The sequence below is a fragment of the Tauraco erythrolophus genome, chromosome 14 (genome assembly GCF_009769465.1).
Source record: "Tauraco erythrolophus isolate bTauEry1 chromosome 14, bTauEry1.pri, whole genome shotgun sequence".
Taxonomy (NCBI): domain Eukaryota; kingdom Metazoa; phylum Chordata; class Aves; order Musophagiformes; family Musophagidae; genus Tauraco; species Tauraco erythrolophus.
Genome location: NC_141478.1, coordinates 18,850,318 through 18,868,672, shown reverse-complemented (window position 1 = coordinate 18,868,672; position 18,355 = coordinate 18,850,318). Strand labels below are relative to the sequence as shown.

General features: G+C 36.6%; 1 protein-coding gene across 4 annotated transcripts in view; it reads left to right on the top strand.

Moving 5' to 3' along the window:
- VPS13C (vacuolar protein sorting 13 homolog C) overlaps positions 1 to 18,355 on the top strand; it is a 98,671-nt gene that overhangs the window by 43,913 nt on the left and 36,403 nt on the right. For 2 of the 4 annotated variants that reach the window (XM_086620306.1, XM_086620304.1), the window contains 18 exons: positions 530 to 686; positions 1,408 to 1,487; positions 2,502 to 2,561; positions 2,810 to 2,975; positions 3,997 to 4,113; positions 4,627 to 4,730; positions 5,182 to 5,349; positions 5,770 to 6,074; positions 6,462 to 6,606; positions 7,768 to 7,924; positions 8,801 to 8,931; positions 9,993 to 10,162; positions 10,730 to 10,968; positions 12,860 to 13,089; positions 13,875 to 13,967; positions 14,972 to 15,337; positions 16,479 to 16,568; positions 17,562 to 17,717. In XM_086620306.1, coding sequence (XP_086476432.1) covers positions 530 to 686; positions 1,408 to 1,487; positions 2,502 to 2,561; positions 2,810 to 2,975; positions 3,997 to 4,113; positions 4,627 to 4,730; positions 5,182 to 5,349; positions 5,770 to 6,074; positions 6,462 to 6,606; positions 7,768 to 7,924; positions 8,801 to 8,931; positions 9,993 to 10,162; positions 10,730 to 10,968; positions 12,860 to 13,089; positions 13,875 to 13,967; positions 14,972 to 15,337; positions 16,479 to 16,568; positions 17,562 to 17,717 — 2,934 coding nt within the window. The remainder of the gene's footprint in view (positions 1 to 529; positions 687 to 1,407; positions 1,488 to 2,501; positions 2,562 to 2,809; positions 2,976 to 3,996; positions 4,114 to 4,626; positions 4,731 to 5,181; positions 5,350 to 5,769; positions 6,075 to 6,461; positions 6,607 to 7,767; positions 7,925 to 8,800; positions 8,932 to 9,992; positions 10,163 to 10,729; positions 10,969 to 12,859; positions 13,090 to 13,874; positions 13,968 to 14,971; positions 15,338 to 16,478; positions 16,569 to 17,561; positions 17,718 to 18,355) is intronic. The other 2 variants (XM_086620307.1, XM_086620305.1) reach the window with 1 other exon arrangement.

The window sequence follows — 18,355 nt, the reverse complement described above, 5'->3', positions numbered from 1 at the left end:
ATGCTTAATCTTCTGTAGAAGAATGGTGATATTGAAAGATTTCTATGTCCTTAATTATTATTTGCATAGCATCAGGTATTCAAATATTGATTCACGTTGCTATCTGTTCTCTACTGCCCTTCCTTCCAGACCAGTATGATTTGTAGTAACTGTTATTTCTGTATCCAGACTCTGTATGTAGCACTATATAGTGTCTGGTTACAAAACTGAAGCATAGCTTGACAAAGTAAAGATATACTGCTAGGCCAACAAAATGAAATTCTAGTCAGATGAATAGATTTGGGGTTTTTATTTGGTTGTTGAAGGATTTAACAAGTGATGGGTTGCTTGGCCAAGAAGAACAGAATGGGGAGAGTGGAAAAATCTTTAACAAACTGATGTTGTAGGTTGTCTTTGTAGAAAGGCAGTGTCTATATTACTATCACTTTTGAGGTTTCGCTGAGGAGATAATGCTCAGTTATAACTGCAGGCCATAATATCTGGACAGCTTTACAGAAATACTGAACTTATTTCTCTTTCCATATTCAAGGTTGTAGTAACCTTAATGAAGCAGGTGGAGAAGGAGAGATATCCATTACATATTCTAACTGTACTACAGCTGGGAACCGAAACCAAAATTAGAAATCATGAATTGACTGCAGCAGCATATCTGAAAAAGATTATAATGAGATGCATTGAAATAAATGGTAAGTCTTCTAGAAAACTGGTATGCAGTCAGTATAGTGTGTGCAATCAGCCTTTGTAGCATGGTGAAAAAAATCCTTAGCGGGGGGTATGGGGAGGGCAGGATTCAATCACTTCATTACGCTGTCCTGTGTGATTGAGATTGTTAGTCTGCTTTACCTGATACCAAATTTTACTCCTGTTGCTGGAGTTAGCTTGAATTAATTTGACTTAATTGCCTACTTTGAGTAGGAATGGTAATTCCTAAGAGGTATTCTATCTGTTCAGAGTGTTTTGATGAGCTCTGAATCTGTGTTTTATGACCAGTTTTGGCAGCACGGGAAATCCAGCATGCTTCCTTAGTCAGTCAGGTAACAATTCACAGTGATATTGAAGTAAAAACCGAAACAGCCATTTATTGAAAGTAGAAAAGTATGGTTTTGAATATCAAAACCTGAAAATAGGAATGCAAAACTAATTATAGGAATGCAAATAACTTCTCAACTTAGAATCTTTTTTGAGGACCAAGATAAGTTAATTTTGACTAGTTTAATTAAAAAAAAAAAGTGAAACCAGCATTTCACAAGATAATGTTTAATCTGCAGCTTTTCAATGAAAAGGGATGCGTACCTTCTCTATTTCAGGAAGTATAGTATATAATTGAGAATGAGCATAGAAGCATTCCATAGTTGGGAGTAAGCTTGTGAGTGGAAATACTTTACCGTTTTACTTCTTTATTTGCAGACTCAAAAGGAGATCCTCTTTGCATTATTAATTCTTCAAGTGAGACAGATGAACATCTTCTGAAAATGGAATACATTAAGGTTTCAATATCTTTTAGCTGAGATTATATGGGGAGTAAAATAAGGCTTCTGTATTTAGCCTGGGTTAGATTTTTTTTTTTTACTTGTTTTAAAACTTACAGGATTTGTGTCTGAAATGTACCTAGGTCTTTTCCCAAACAGCTGTTTTCCAATTTACCACTTCATTTCACTTTTCATTGTTTCCATACAGTGCTTGCTTCATAAGTCAACACAATTACTGAAACACTGGTGAAGCCAAACATTTATATTCATAGATTCATTCATAGATTCATAGATTTCTAGGTTGGAAAAGACCTTAAAGATCATCGAGTCCAACCATCCCTAATCCCCATTAAACCATATTCTCAAGTAGATCATCCACCCTCTTCTTAAACACATCCAGGGATGGGGACTCAACCACCTCCCTGGGCAGCCTATACTCATTCTTCTCTGAACAATGCAAATTAGTATCATTGTGAAACTTAATAGGTGAGATAGTCTTTGCCTATATAAGGGATAAGTGGCTCTCTACAGGTGGTAAAACTAGCATTTGACAAGTGATACGTTGGTAGCTAGAGTTTGTGAGCTTAAAAAAAAAGTCATCAGCCTTCACAAACTGCATGAATGCTTGAGAATCTGGTAGGTTGTAGAACCAGTGGGCTACTCATACTCTTACCTATAATGACATAATCTTAATAGAGAAAAACAAGTTAATTTGTTCTGACAAAGTACTAAGCATAAATGGATCCAGTTTAAATAAATACTAGGTAAGAGAAAATTTTCTAACTGGCCAGTTGAACTTTCACGAAATATGTACTATAAAATATCACTGAGCAGAGTGTTGTGAGCACTCATTCTGGTTGCCTTGATTGTGTGCTTTATTTAGAGAACTTGTTTCTTCAGGCTTCATCACTTTCCTTTGTGTTCTTTTGCAATGGGAATAATCCTTCTGTGAGTGTGTGGTTAATTCAGTTAATGAATTCGATTAATTCAATAGAAACTGACTGTATGCTTGGGCTTTTTTTCTTCCTTTAGGCTGATGCTGATGGACCAGATTTTGTTACTACTTACAGAAGCACCAAGCAAAACATCAATGTAAGTACTGGATGTATTTAGGATTTTTAAGCTTCTTAAATAGTAACAGCTGTGTAAACTCATTAATTGCCCAAATTTTCTCCTATCATTGAAGAGAAAAAGAAGAGAAGAGAAGATCTCTCATTGAAGAGATCTTGTGTAAACAAGCAAGGCACTTTTTTTCTCGATTCTATGAGAACAGCTGAGTAGTTATGCTATAGAATGCTACTAAATAACAATGTCGCTTTGTCTCCTTGCCCTTGTTTTAGGTCATCTTTTCATGTTTGGATATAGTACTTCACACAGAGGCTTTGCTTTCCATCATGAGTTTTCTCACATTCAGTGTTCCATCAGGTGGTCTTCCTGCTACTGATAAAGCATCAGACCACAAACCTCAAATAAAAGAAAAAGAAAAAGGAAGTACTCTTAGACCAGGTAATGTGGTATTAGAGAGGCCATACTTTTATTGCTTAGTATCATCTAGCCTTTGTTTTCAAAGGATATCATTACAGGTGACGGCATTGCAGTCTATTTGGTGGAAAAACAAGGTATGCACAACTGTACATAGAGAGATAACAATCTTATTTTTTGAAAAAAAGAGATAATTTTGCTGTTGCTTAATTTTACAAATTGTCCTTATTCAATATAAGTTTTTTCCTAGGTAGTGGTCTGGCTTTTTTATTAAAGGAGTTGAATAAACCATGTTTCAGTGAAAAATGTCAAAGCCTTTCCAAAGCATCTGTGTCATGACTTTATTACTTTCCAGTCTGAAGAGTCTAAAGAGTGGTTATATTGCTGAAAATAAACGTTCTTGAGGTCTGCAGAAGCCAACAGAAGTTCTGAACTGAAGGATGTTGTACTTATTATAATAATTGGTATCTGTTACCTTGAAATGATACGAATTTTTCTATGGTAGCTCTTTAAGAATGTTTCATCAGGTCCTGTGTGGTTGATTATTGTGTTGGTAGTGTTGTTTGGGAAAGTCAAGGTTTTCTAATCCTAAATCTGTTGGGATTGAGTTTACAGTGGCTGGCTGTTACATTTTGTATTCTGCAGAGACCTTCAACTTTGCTGCAGAAACTTTTTTCACCTAGTGTGCCTAAATTGGCCTTGCTACTCTATACAGAGAGGAACATTTCTCATGTGAGATAGTGTTTCAAATAATGATATGTACACTGTACTCTGCATACTGTTGCATGTAAACGAGATATTAATGAGGAGAAAAAACATTTTGTTTGCTGTTTGCCTGTGTTAGTCAGTGGCTGTTCTTGTGCCATAAGAAAACTGTTGTATTAAAAGACTTATTTTGTGTCTTGACTAATAATTAGCAGTAACTTTTAGGCAGTAACCACAACTTGCTCTTTGAATAGTTCATATGTTTACAAAACAAATAATTTAAAATTTGTTTTAAAAAATTGACTTGATGAAGTTCTTCTATGTCTTGTTTCCTATCCAGTGTCTAGTAATGCGGCCCATGATGATATCTGTGAATTAAGACTCACTGCAAAGCTAAATGCATTCGGTATTACAGTGTGTGATCAGACCTGTAGCATCGCAGATATCAGAATACAAGGTAAGGGGATTTGATTTATATATTAGATTAGTTGGTTGTAGCAAGAAATACTGTCACTCTCCATTCATTCACTTCTGAAAGGCTACTGTGTGCACTATAGATGTCTGTAACATGTAGTTGAATATATTTTGATTGTATGATATGATATGTTTGCAGTTAAGTATTTTAATAGCCAAAATGCCTGTAGGGGAAGAAAATGTTAGACTTTGAAAAAGAAGGCAATTAATTTCAAAGTGGAGTAAAACTAAAAGCAAGGAAGGCACCATGTTATTAAATAGCACAAGCTTCCATTTTTTAATAGCTAGATCCTAGATAGTGCTGGAAATTTTTACTCTAGTCTTAGAGTCAATTTATGTTTGCAAATTTGTCATGTATAGTAAGGTCACAACTTCTGATTCTAAGCTGTTCTTAGCCTTTATAACCAATGGTAAGTAATGCTTCTTTTCTAATAAACGTTGACTTAATAAATGCACTTGAAAAAATTCTTGTCTTCTTCCTTTTGTCTCAAATCAGGAATGGATGCATCTGTAGCTATGAAAACTAAAAAGATAAAAGTGTTCTCCAGACTTGAAGACATTGTAATTACCAACGTTGATCCGAAAACAATCCATAAAAAGGTGATGTGTTCTGCAGATTGTAAACAAACAAAAAACTTAAAGATCTAAGTTATTTAATGACAGCTCTATATTTGATTTCGTGTGTTATATAATACTAAGAATGATGTAAAGTACCAAATATGAAGCAAAATGTTATTGGTTAGTTTCCTTTATCTTGGATGTAAAATATGCTTCCATTCAATATTATTTTTAATCATGTTTGTATTGATGTGTTTAATTCTGAGTAGCATGGGTTAAATATAAAATGGACTGTAGGTAACACAGTGAGAAGAGACATACCATGAAAGAGCTGATGTGATTTCCTTTTGTGCCTAGCATATGTGTGTTCAAGTATTGCTGATAAGTTGCAGCTGATCTTTTTGTGGAAATATTTCTTGTTTCTTAACTTAAGCAAGAATTCTGTCACAGATTGCTGCCTGGGAGTATTAACTGCATGGACTTAATCTTCTAGGCTGTCTCCATAATGGGAGATGAAGTGTTTAGATTTCACATGTCACTTTATCCAGATGCTACTGCAGGGGAAGCCTACGTTGATATGTCAAGAGTGGATGGTAAAATGTCTCTGAAAGTGGGCTGCATCCAAATAATTTACCTACATAAATTCTTTATGTCTCTCTTGGTAAGACATCAGTTTCAGTTCTTTTCTTGACATTAGAAGTTTTTTAAAAATATAAAATATAATCAGCTCTTTGTGACCTGTACCTTGTGGTGAGTTGATGTACAAACATGTAGAAGTATTTTGCTGAAGAAGTCACTTAAATAGCACTGATAGATAGAAGAATGGCAAATAAGGGGAAGGATGACAAAACAATGAATGGAGTTGATTGCTTACCTATTTAATTTTTAAGATATTATTAAAGCTGCATCTTAGCTTGTGCATGATTTCAACCTTTTTTTCTTTTGTAATTTGTATGGTTAAATTAGAAGTTTCATATCTCTGCCACAGCTGTACTGTTTTTCTTAAATTTACGTTTTGCCTGAGGCTTGCCTTTTTCGGTAGGCTCATAGAACTCTTAATTTTTTCACTACCTATCAATAGGGCTTCCTAAACAATTTCCAAACAGCACAAGAAGCCCTGACTGCAGTCACTGTCCAGGCAGCAGAAATGGCTGCTTCTAGCATGAAAGACTTTGCTAAAAAGAGCTTCCGCCTCTTAATGGATGTCAACTTGAAAGCTCCAGTTATAGTTATTCCTGAATCTTCAACTTCATATAATGCTTTGGTCGCTGATCTTGGCTTAATCAGAGTTCAGAATGAATTCAAGCTGGTGTCTTCAGATGAGTCTTCTCTTCCTCCAGTCATTGACAACATGGATGTGCAGCTAACTCATTTGAAGTTATCAAGGTATGCATGGAGTCTTCTTCTGAGTTGAAAAGTGTTTGTAAAGAAAACGGATCCATGTTTCTTATGCAGCATTATTGTATTATTTAAAGATGATAAGTGATGAATAGATACTAAACTGAAACAACACCTCCCACACACCCCCAGACTAAGTTTAGGAGTGCTTTTAGAGAAGGACAAGGGTCCATAATTCTCTAAACCTTCTTGGAAAGAAAGGAATGATAGGACAGTAACTGAGTTCATCCTAAGTGCATACCTGGGCATATGTGCATGTAAGCACACATGATTATTAAAAATAAGGATACTCATAATTCTGCTAGATGAGTATGATATTTGGGATTCTGCAACTACTAAATGTTTTTTCTCTGCTGTTTCCACTGTCTTCTGTAGGTGCATAATATCCACAGATTCTCAACCAGATTCTGAAATTCTGCGTCCTGTGAGTTTGACTTTACTGGTCCAGAGAAATCTAGCAGCAACTTGGTATCATAAGACACCAACAATTGCTATCAAAGGAGACCTAAAACCAATGCAGGTAATATCATAGCAAATCAGAGCTACATCAAAAGTTACATATATTCTCAGAAATAGCACTTAGCCTGGTTAAAGAGCTTGTAAACTCGTTGGAATTTGTATTCTTTACAGAATGTTAAAAGACTTAAAAGACTTACAGCTTGACTGTTCAGTTCATAGATCAGTTACAATTTTGATACTATATAATGAACAATTTTGGTGTAGCTGCATACAAATGAATTAAAACCTATTTTGATTTTTCTGAAGGTCTGTTGGGGATATTCTTTGACTCAACAGTCAGTAAAGTCATTGAGGTTATCTGATGAGTTAGCATTTAAAATCTAGAGTTAAGATTGTAAATTGTTTGATCTGTAATATTCAGGTTAATTGACCATTTAGTAGATTTATTAGAAATTACGAGGGTAGATGTGGATCTCTAGTATACAACAGTTCAAAATTATGGTTGATAAATCAACAGAGGGAGGGCTTTACTTTCTTTTTTCCTATATTAACCATTTGGATTTAAGTGGGTAGAAACTGACTGGTGAGACTAGTAGTTATACATGAGCCCTGTTTCATTCCTGTGTATGTGCTGTGGCCAAATGTAGCACTGGTGAACCATGGAGGAGTAAGATACTGGAGGAGTACCAGTAAAAAAAATTAAATGTAGAAAAAAATGCTCTAGTGCTATGTGTTGTGGACTAAGTGACTGCATTTTTTAACTTATTACTGCTTATTTCTTTTCATGATCATTTTATGTTAGAATTGGAATTCAAATTCATTAACTCTTTAAAGGCTGCTTTAGTGTATGCAATGTTAATCTTGGCTTTAATGTTATCTGGTTATGTTTCTGGATTACTGAATTGTTAAGAAATTCTTATGATCATCAATTTCTCGTATTTTAGCTGGCAAAGAGCCTTTACAAGACTAGAAACTGTTTATGATGCGGAGTGTTAGTTCTTGTTGTAACTCCTGTTCATAAAAAGTAACAAATGGTATTTTAGGAAAAATGGGCAAATTATTTAGTGTTTTGCCCAGGATCATTTTGACTAGACAGCTTGTTTGTGGTGGAAGCAGCATGTTGTTTCTTCTCAACATTTGCTTGCTATTCATAAAAATAGGACTCTCTGTTGGAAAGAAATACTGTCACCAAAAATGAAGCTGTGGGTTTATCACTTCACAGATTGCACTCAGTGAAGATGATCTAACTGTTGTCATGAAAATCTTACTTGAGAACCTTGGAGGGGCTTCTTCACAGCCAAATACTGTGCAAGAGAACGTTGAAGATAGACAGATACTTAAAAAAGGGAAAGTTCCAAATGAGTCTGACTTCTGTGAGGGTATGTTCAATTCAAAAGCTGAATATATTTAGACAGTGGACTATTTGCAGATTTAAACATTGCATTTATCTGAAGCACTTAAACATGTGTAAATAAATTCTTTTTATTAATTGTTACATATGTGTTGTGTAAATGAAAAGTTACAGATAAGAAGGTATGCACGTACATGGAGTGTGAGCTGTTTATGGTCAAAAGTTTTTGTAGTGTGTATTTTGCAATTTGTCTTTTGTCGGATAGTGTTCTTTAGTCTGTATCAATGACTTTTACAAGTTGCAGGTGATTTTAAAAAAGAAAAAAGCCAAAGCAATTACCTCGGAATGTTCCTGCAAAATTACAACAGTCAAGGATATTATTAGTAGTCAAATAGTGTGTTAATGTAAACAGTATATGTCTCTGAATGGAATATTGTCAGTGCTTTGGCAAAAGCTTTTTTTTTTGTCCAAAACTTGACATTCTCAATGTCAAAAAAATTACTGTTCAATCAATAGGTAAAGTGGTCTACATTGAGAAGAAACTGGAAGGAAGAGTAGTGCAAACTCGTTGAGAAGTCTTGGTACTTTCTGGAGTTCTTCATTAAAATGAGTTAAGAACTGCAGTAAATTAATGACAGCTTTTTTTAAGGTTATTAAACCACTCTGTGCTAGGTAACTTTAGCATGCACTGCATAGAACCACGTGATACTGAGTAAATGAAAGTGCAAATTGTTCTCAGTAGTCTTCCAAATTTAGAGCTTTTTCCTCTTTTTATGACTTTGTGATCTTAATTTAAAAACAAAAACAAAACACAAATAACACAAAAAGCCAACATCAACCCAGAAAACCACTCCCAAGCCCAGTGTTCTAAAGAAATGTGAAAATATTTTATTTTCGCTGACAGGTCCTCTTCTTGCTTTTGGACAAAAAGATGTTTCTACACTTCAGTCTTCTGCGGAATGTTATACAACACTTAAATTTGACTTCAATTTTGAGTCACTTTCAGTAACTCTCTACAATAGTGAAATGAATCAGGTTTGTGACAAAGCTTTTACCATACAGATGGGGTGGGGAACTTGGGCTTCTCACATGGACAGAACTCAGGGTAGCAAAACAAAGAGTTTAGTCAGTTGTATTGGCTTTGTAATGCTTGCCCTGACAGAGCTTATGCAATTTATGCTGGATCTTTGGGGTTTTATGGGCAGACAATATTCTTAATTTGAAGGACATAAGTGCATTTCTAAAAATCATGCTAAAAAAGGGTAAGTAAACCAACCAACCAAAACCACTTGCCATTTGATTTGGTCGTTCCGGCCTTGATTGCAGTTATCTAAAATAAAAAGGAAAATTGGAAAAGCAGGAATTGCTAGCGTAGGTGATGCTAGCTATATGCATGGTGCCTATAGAGTTAATAAGCAGATCCAAGGTGTACATGGGCCCGCGCTTCTCTCTTACATATCCCTGAGGGTAAGCAATAACAAACATCCTTCCTGGGCTGAAAACAGAAGATAAAGATTTGCAGTGTTGCCTTGGTTTTATGACTTTGTGCTTTGTCCAGATGTGAAGGTGCTTGCTTTTTAAGTCTTGGTATATAGTGAACATGTGGTAGGTATGCATTTAAAATAACTATAATGCAGGAATTTGTGGTGCTTTTTGTATGAGGGTTGTATAACTTGAAAAAGTTTTTGAGAAGTATGAGCATCACAGGGAAGAAAGGCACTGCAATGGGATTTTATTTTAATTCTTCATATCCTTTCCACTTATTGCTGAGATCATGGTTGTAAATGAATTAGTGTGGTGGGAGCAGAGGGATCCTCTGGTAGGAGATGAAAAGTTCAAACGTATTATCCTTTGGTCACACATTCTGAACAGTTGCTGGCAGTGTGGTGAAGAAAACTTTACTGCAACCCAACTTGTTTTTTCTGTTTTTTTTCAGTGAGTTTCTTGGACTAATTTGTATGATTGGAGGACTGATAACACAACAGGCTAATCAGATCCTTCAGTTCATGAAATAAAATGCATGTGGTTAGCAGCAAGGGAAATGTGCTCATTACTTTGTTCTATGATAACTAGTCCTACTATTTCTCGTTATGTAGAAGTCTCTGCTTTCGCTGCATAGTGACAAATTACGCCTTGGTGAACTCCGACTGCATCTCATGGCATCATCGGGGAAGATGTTCTCAGATGGCTCAATGGATATTAATGTTAAACTCAAGGCATGTACCCTGGATGATCTCAGAGAAGGAATTCAGAATGTGACTGCAAGGTAAGTTTGAGTGCATCAGAAATTCAAGAACTCCATGCAACTTGTGAGGAAGACTGTTTCCTTGTTCTATGCTTTGCTTCGCATGGGACTGATAAAACTTTGGTAGGGCTGTTTGTTGTCTGTCATATTGTGCACTAACACAGTGAATCATGTAATTTTAATCATATTATGCAAGTTGATTCTTTCGCATATTGATTTCTCAGATCATCCAGAAGAAACAAAAAAAAGCCCTGGGAGGCTTGAGTACTACAGTAAACTGTGTAGAACAACTGAGTAGAGTGCAACTAGTCTCAGCCTGGAGAGTTTTATGCACTGAAACTTCAGTCTGATCGTTATACACCGCATGCCTAGTTCCATAACTGTAGCACACGCATTTTAAGTTGAAATTACTCTTCTGTTAGAGAAGTTTATACCCTCTTATTTCTGGAGGAAATACTGACTGCTTATGTTGTAATTCTTATTTATAAAAGGCACGAGGATGAAAAATAACACTACTTACACAGCTTCGTTTCTCTAGATCTGTGTGTTATGATGCTTGAAATATTTCTTATTAAACTTGTTTTCCAGAATGATAGACAAGAAAAATGACAGCAATGACAGTTCTATGATAGATATAAGCTACAAGCAGGATAAAAACGGAACGGAAGTTGTTTCTATACTTGACAAGCTGTATGTATGTGCCAGTATGGAGTTTTTGTTGACAGTAGCAGACTTTTTCATTAACTCAATGCCAGCATCCTCAACTGAAAGATCTGCACAGTTCCAATTAAAGCATGTTGCTCCTGGGAAATCCAAGCCAGAAACAGGTCTGTAAAACTGATTTCCCACCCCAGATTCCTTCCTTTACAGACTTCATACTGAAAATAAATGATCCAAAAGCTTCCAAGATGCTATGTCTTGCTATTCGAATCAAGAAATGAGTTTTTTCTTCAGTGTGTGAATTGGCCACTGATACCATAGATTGTTGTGACCAGTAGTAGTTCTAAAACTGCTGTGTTAACTAGTGCAGTTGTGCTGTCCAGTTGAGCTAAATATTGGAAATCACTCATGCTGAACAGGATTTTTACCTATGTAATATCGCAAAGGAAGCATCCTTAGGGTAAAAAGTGTCATGTAATTGGTAATTAAGGAAGTAAAAACAACAACTTATTTAAAGATGAGTGGCGAAGAATGCCTTACCCTTACTTTGGCAAGTTGCATATTTTGAAACTGTAGGTGGTTATTTCAGTTCAGTTGTAGAAAATTAATTTTTGGTGAACAGTTTTCCTCATTTTGATTGAAGACTGAAGGTAAAGCATAGATTCATAGATTCATAGATTTCTAGGTTGGAAAAGACCTTAAAGATCATCGAGTCCAACCATCCCTAATCCCCATTAAACCATATCCTCAAGTAGATCATCCACCCTATTCTTAAACACATCCAGGGATGGGGACTCAACCACCTCCCTGGGCAGCCTATTCCAGTGGCTGACAACCCTTTCAGAGAAGAAATACTTTCTAACATCCAACCTGAATCTCCCCTGACTAAGCTTATGCCCATTTCCTCTTGTCCTATCACCCATCACTAATGTAAAGAGCCCTTCCCCCACCTCCCCACCATCTTTTCTCAAGTATTTATAGGCTGTAATCAGGTCTCCCCTCAGCCTCCTCTTCTCCAGGCTAAACAGCCCCAACTCCCTCAGCCGCTCCTCCATGATGAAACAAGGGTGAGACGAAGCACTTCTGAGGGTTTTTGTTAGGTTTTAAGTGGTTGCTAGCCTTACCTGAGTTGTGGTCAGACCTTGTTATCTAGCTGGTTCCCAACAGCCCTCCCTTTCTTTTGGGGAACTTGATAGAGTGCTAGGAGTGAGCCTTAGGTTTTATGAACTGCCCTAGTGATGTCAGCAGTTCACTTCCTCTCCTCTTCCCTTGTTGGAGATGTCGTGTGACGAGGGAGGGATGGTGCTCACTACAGAAAAATGGCACTTGCAGGGGCTGCTCAGGACTACCAAAATCTTGCTGGCTGCAACGCATGATGTGTAGGTTTCTTTGTTTTTGCTGTAGTGCACTGAGCCTCAACTTGGCACCTGTTCCATTGCATAGGTGTGACATTCCAATGTTTCCAGTAAGTGTTAGGCATGAGTAACCCATATGATAAGTCTTAGTGTGCAGGAGGCTTACACACCACTATACTACCTGTCATTGAGAACCAAAGTGACTTCATCTGTCACTAGGTTAGAGAGTCTTGCTTTTAACTGGGATAAATACAATATGAATCTTTCCTCGTGTTTGATTACTGAGTGGATATTAAGGCAAGAAATTGTATGTTGCTAACTTGAGTTCAGTTAGTAAATCTTTGCTCTAAAGAAGTTAGTTACTTCAGGTGTTGAGCCAGAAGATAACTCTTTCTAACTTGGCTTTGTAGAGCCAGTGCTTAGATTGACTGCTACAGTGTATAGAGCTAATGTTGTCTTTTTACAATATTGAAACAAACGGTTTTTTCAAAACAAAACTTCTGACCAGTTTGCTGCTGATTTCTGGATACTGTGTGATACTCAGTTTCAGCACAGTATTCCTGTAAAAATTAAGACGTTATTTGTTAAATTTGTACCTCTAAAATTATGTAGTGATTTTTATGCATGGTTTATGTATTAGGTACATCATAATGTTTTCAAACCTTTTATACTCAAGGATTTTTTTTTAAACTAACTTTTGCAGAAGTATCTGTACGGCCAAATATGACAGTAAAAGCTGTGATCATGGATCCAGAAATTGTATTTGTTGCTAATTTGACCAGTGCTGATGCACCTGCCTTGAAAGTTTCCTTCCAATGTGACTTTTCTCTGACATCTGGAAAGCTTGCGCAAAGGATGACTGCTCAAGTGAAGGGCTTCAAAGTGTTGGTCTGTGCCTTTCTCAATGAAAAACAAGACAAGAGTGTTACTACAGTAAGAAAACTTTGTTTTTCATAATGAAAAAAGTAATAAGAACTGTTGACAGGCGAGTCGTTTAGTTGACATATCCATAGCACTCAGAAAATTTGGTTTTCATATCATTGATTATTATGAAGATAGGAAGGAACTGTTCATCTGTGGTATGCCTTTTAAAGGTGAATTTTTATCAGTAAGTACAAGACTTCATCACATAAAAGTCTGTTGAAAACCTGTGTAGTGCATTTGTAAAATAAATTAAAAGTTTCTTAGTGAAGAAATCGTGTGAGGAATTTTGAAGGCTAAGAACCCCTCTCTGTAACTGTTTACTGCCTGTCAGTTGACTTGTTGCAGCAGAGTATGCTGCACAGCATGTTGTCTGGAACTTCATCTACTGGTTCTTGGCAGGGAGCATTGAGCCACAAAAGTGGCCTGTGTGGTTCATCTCACACATGGTCTCTTTCCTTATGCATTTAGTTTTCTTAACGTTTCAGGTTTTTTTTGACTATACTATCAGTCTATCTCTGTGTTGGGTTTTTGTTTTGTCTGTTTTTAAGCCTTATGTCAAAACCTTTTATTTCACTTAACTTTTAACTTTCCAGTACAAGCTTGCTCATGTGCAAATTTGTATGCTGGAATGACACACAGTAACGCTATGGAAAGAATCCTGTTACTCTGAAACATGCTGGTATTTTATTGGATCAGTATCCTTTTGGCCTGTGAGGTTAAAAACTACAAGACCATTGGAAAAGGTTAGATTCCAGGAGTTAGCTTTTATAATCAAATTATATTTTTTCACTTAGGTATTACGGCCATGTTCTTTGGTGATGGAAAATATGGTTCATGTCTCAGGATTACACACTGTGGTAGTGACAATAGAAGAACTTACTATAAAGGTAAGTGTGTTAAAACTGTCTTTGGAAGAACAGGTGTGTTACTTAGTCTGTAGCTTGGGATTGTTTAAATTTATGCATTGTTAGGTAAAACTTCCATTTTCCCCATTAGTTTAATTCCAGAAATAACATTTATCCTTTTCAGAGCTGCTCTGTGTTGAAAAAATCATTACGTGTTCCTTGTTTTGGCCATCTCTTGGCAAAAAAAGACTCATTTAAATATTTCAGATAGGAGGAATCCTCCTACCAATTTCATCCAGATTTATGAAACAACCCTTGCCCCTTCTGCCACTGCCATTCTTCACTTCTAACAGACTTATGAGCAGGAGCGTGCACACAAGTGCATATAAATTTAAGACTGTTAACGTGATTTCCAGAATGATATGCAATGTCAAAAACCCTGTTCTTAATAAGTAAATTAAAAATTGTGTCTATAGTAAAGGTCTTTCTGAACGTATCTTGCTAATTCTCCTGTAAAAAAATCACAAATTTGCATTTGTGGTCTGAAAAGGAGGTCAGTGATGAAGGGTTAAACTGTAAGCAACAGCACATTGTTCCTAATGCAATAGGCTTTTGACAGATGTACTGTACTGCTAACGGAAATGCTGGTGTGCATAAGTCTGCATACATGCTTTTTTGAACACCTTGAAGATCTTATCAATTCAAGTTTTACAGTACAGTAGGGAAAAGGTGATATTGACTGCTGTTAAGTGATTACCAGGTATCAGTAAAAATGAAATTCCATTCTGAGAACTTTGTTCTTGAGCCTATGGGATAGTGAGAGAGGAATTGGGAAACTCTGTAGGAAAGGAAAATAAAAGGAGGTCCGTGAATGGATTCTGTTTCTTTATCTTGGAATTTAAGTTGCATCTCTTACAAGGGCCTTGATTTCCTGTGTGCTTGTATGAAGAACCTGAGTTATTTGCTATTTCCATTTACGATACATTTTGTAAGTGCATAATTTTTAAAATATTTTGATCTATTAAAGATTTTTTTTTTTGTTCAAGATCTCGCCAATTATTCTGAACACTGTGATGACCATTATGGCTGCCATAAAACCCAAAACAGCAGAGGAGGATTCTAAAGGAGCAACTGAAGTTTCTGAGGATTTGTGGCAAGTGAAGCCTATTGATCAGTGCAATGCTTGGTTTCTTGGTGTTGATGTAGCCACAGAAGCAACAGAAAATTTTAAGGACCGTGAACATATTCTGAAACAAGAGAAATTTGACGTTGTAGTGCAATCAGTGCAGATCACCTTGGAATGTGGTTTGGGACATCGTACTGTCCCTTTATTGTTAGTAGAGTCTGTGTTTTCAGGTGTCGTTAAAAACTGGTCCTCGCTGATGGAGATCACTGCTGATATGTCACTGGAGGTACGTAGAATCAAATCGTTAGCACTTGAAAACACTTCTGCATGTTTTGTAATGTTCAAGCAACTTTTTAGTACACTTTTATATGCTAAATTAATAATAGGTTTAAATTTAATGCTCTTGGGAGTTGTTCAGTATCCAGGCAAGTAGTGCTAAGCATACTGTGTTTTTTACAGAAACTCTGCAATCAATAGTAGATTTTAATGGCAGTTGCTGCTGTGTTTTTTTTTTTTCTCTAGCATTGTCTTTATTGGTAAGATAGAAGTTACACTCTTCTCTCAACCTCTGCATCTTGGATTCTAATCACACTATATTTGTTTTGCCAGCTATTGCAGATTTTTGCCCCAGGATATCATAAATTCCAAGATGGTATAAGTCTCTTAGAGAGGCAGCATGTTAAAATTTCATACAACCATATGTGCTCTGTGCAATAGGTTAACTACGTCTTAATTTTGTCAGTTCACTAATTACGCCTCATACTCGGTTCTGTACTGGGTATGCAAGTAGCCTTCTTTCATTGCTGGATGTGCATATCATAAGAGAGTATGAAAGATGCATGCCTAATCATATACAACTGAGGGAAGGCCTTGTGGTTCCAGAACCAGGAAGGGATGGGGAAGATAGCTGAAAGGGAGTGTCCAGAACTATTTGGTCCACCACTTGTATTCAGATTTGCAGTGGCTGAAGTAAAAACTTGGTGTAGGCTATGATTTAGGTGAGTTGTTCCAGTGGACCAGATTCAGACTAAAGTTTGCTCAGTCTGATTTTTGTTTCTTATTACAATGAAGTACTTGCAGTGCTGAAGTTTGTGATCTCAAAGTCGTGCTTTCAAACAATATAGGAGAGGATAGAGACTACATATTATTAAGCAAAGGTGTTAAAAAATACAGAATTACCATGTTTCTGGTTGCTCTAAAAGCAAGCTAGGTAGTAAATTCTTCAAAGATGATGTCACTTACAAAAAATGTATGATAAATTGCATTTCTGTATGTTAATTTTTGAAGTCATCAAAAGTTAATGTTAGACCTCCAAAATGTGAAATGAAGATGAGTTGTTTTCTTAATTTTTTTGGTACTAAATGCTATCAGACGGAACTCAGTCTTTTATTTTTAGATGCCTTATTTCATTTTGATTCTTCCTTTAGATTCATTATTACAATGAAAGCTATGCAGTGTGGGAGCCGTTTATTGAACGAATTGAAGGAGGAAAGAAACAATGGAGTTTAAAGCTGGAAGTATGTAAATATACTTGAAATTATTGGAAAGAGTGTGAATAAACAGCTATTTCTTAGAAGTTTTATGTGACAGAACATTGACCTTTTGAATGCTGTTGCTTTGAGGGAGCTATACAATTTAATGCTTCAGACATCTGAAGGTTTTTCTGAATGTTAATTGTCCAGTTGTTGTGGTTGGACCCCAGCCAGCAACTCAGCACCACATGGCTGCTCGCTCACTACCCCCTGGTGGGATGGGGGAGAGAACTGGAAGGGTAAAAGTGAGAAAACTTGTGGGTTGAGATAAAGACAGTTTAACAGACAAAGCAAAAGCTGCACGCACAAGCAAAACAAAACAAAGAATTCCTTCACTACTTCCCATCTGCAGGCAGGTGTTCAGTCATCTCCAGGAAAGCAGGGTTCCATCACCCATAATGGTGACTTGGGAAGACAAACATCATCACTCCAAATATTCCCACCTTCCTTCTTCTCCCCCATCTATATGTGCTGAGTGCGATGTCATACGGTGTGGAATATCCCTTTGGCCAGTTGGGGTCAGCTGTCTTGGCTGTGTCTTCTCCCAGCTTTTTGTGCACCCCCAGCCTACTCTCTGGTGGGGTGGGAAGCAGAAGAGGCCTTGACTCTGTGTAAGCACTGCTCAGCAGTAACGAAAACATCCCTGTGTTATCAACCCTGTTTCCAGCACAAATCCAAACCGTAGCCTGATACTAGCTACTATGAAGAAAAACGCTACCCCAGCCAAAACCAGCACACCAGTGCATGGGCAGAACGTAGTGCATAACCGCACATAAGAAGAGGAAAGAAAATAATTTGCTTGCCTTCAATGTTCGTATAAAATTTATCTTTGGGTAAGGTGTCCGAGATTTACGAAGTAAAGTAGATTTTCTTTTGCTTGGTGGAATTGTCAAATGTAGGTCCAGTTTTTTTTCCTGTTTTAACATAGGAGGAAGTAATCTCTGTGTTTGTAATTGCCTAATGAAATTTTTGTTTTAGATGAAGACTAACCCTGTCCAAGAGAGAAGTTTGATGCCTGGGGATGATTTTATTGTTCTTCCTGAGCCACAAACTGCAGTTAACATCTCGTCGAAGGATACAATGAATATAACGATATCCAAATGTTGTCTTGCTGTTTTCAGTAATTTAGCCAAGGTAGTCTGAACAGGCAGAAGGTGCCGAATTGTGTGGTTCTGTAGGAAGTTCTGTTTTGTTTTTTTTTTAAAGAACTCTCTGTACTGCTGATCATGAGCCAGTGACTGTTCTGCAGCCGTGACAAATGTTATCTGTCAGGGCTGAGGAGTTGTACTCTGGTTAGTCCTTTAGGGTTAACAAAAAGGTGGTACTAGCTTTTGAAAGAAGCAATTTCTGTGTTAGAAAAACAGCTGTGCTTGTGCAAGACTTAAGGAACAGTCCTACAAGCAGGTTGAATGAAAATAATACCCTCCAATAAACACAACTGTTTCCTGTAATCCTTTTTCTGAAATATTAAAAGAGAAATTTACCTCCCTTCCATCTTATCTCCTTAATAGAATGCTAAGAAAACTATATGTTTTAGGATTGGCCTTCAAACTGTAGAAGTAGAATGTCCTGTGTGTTAAAAATAATTTTTCCCTGTTTTTCGTGTGATAGTAGGTGTGCTTATGAATGTCCTAGGCTTTTTTCCCTTTTTTTTATGGGTGGGAGAGATTTTGGTTACTAAATCAAGCTATTTTTACACAATGTGACTTATGCCTATTTATTTTTTAACTCTAAATGAGCACTGGTTCTCAAAGTTAGTACTTGCTTATAGT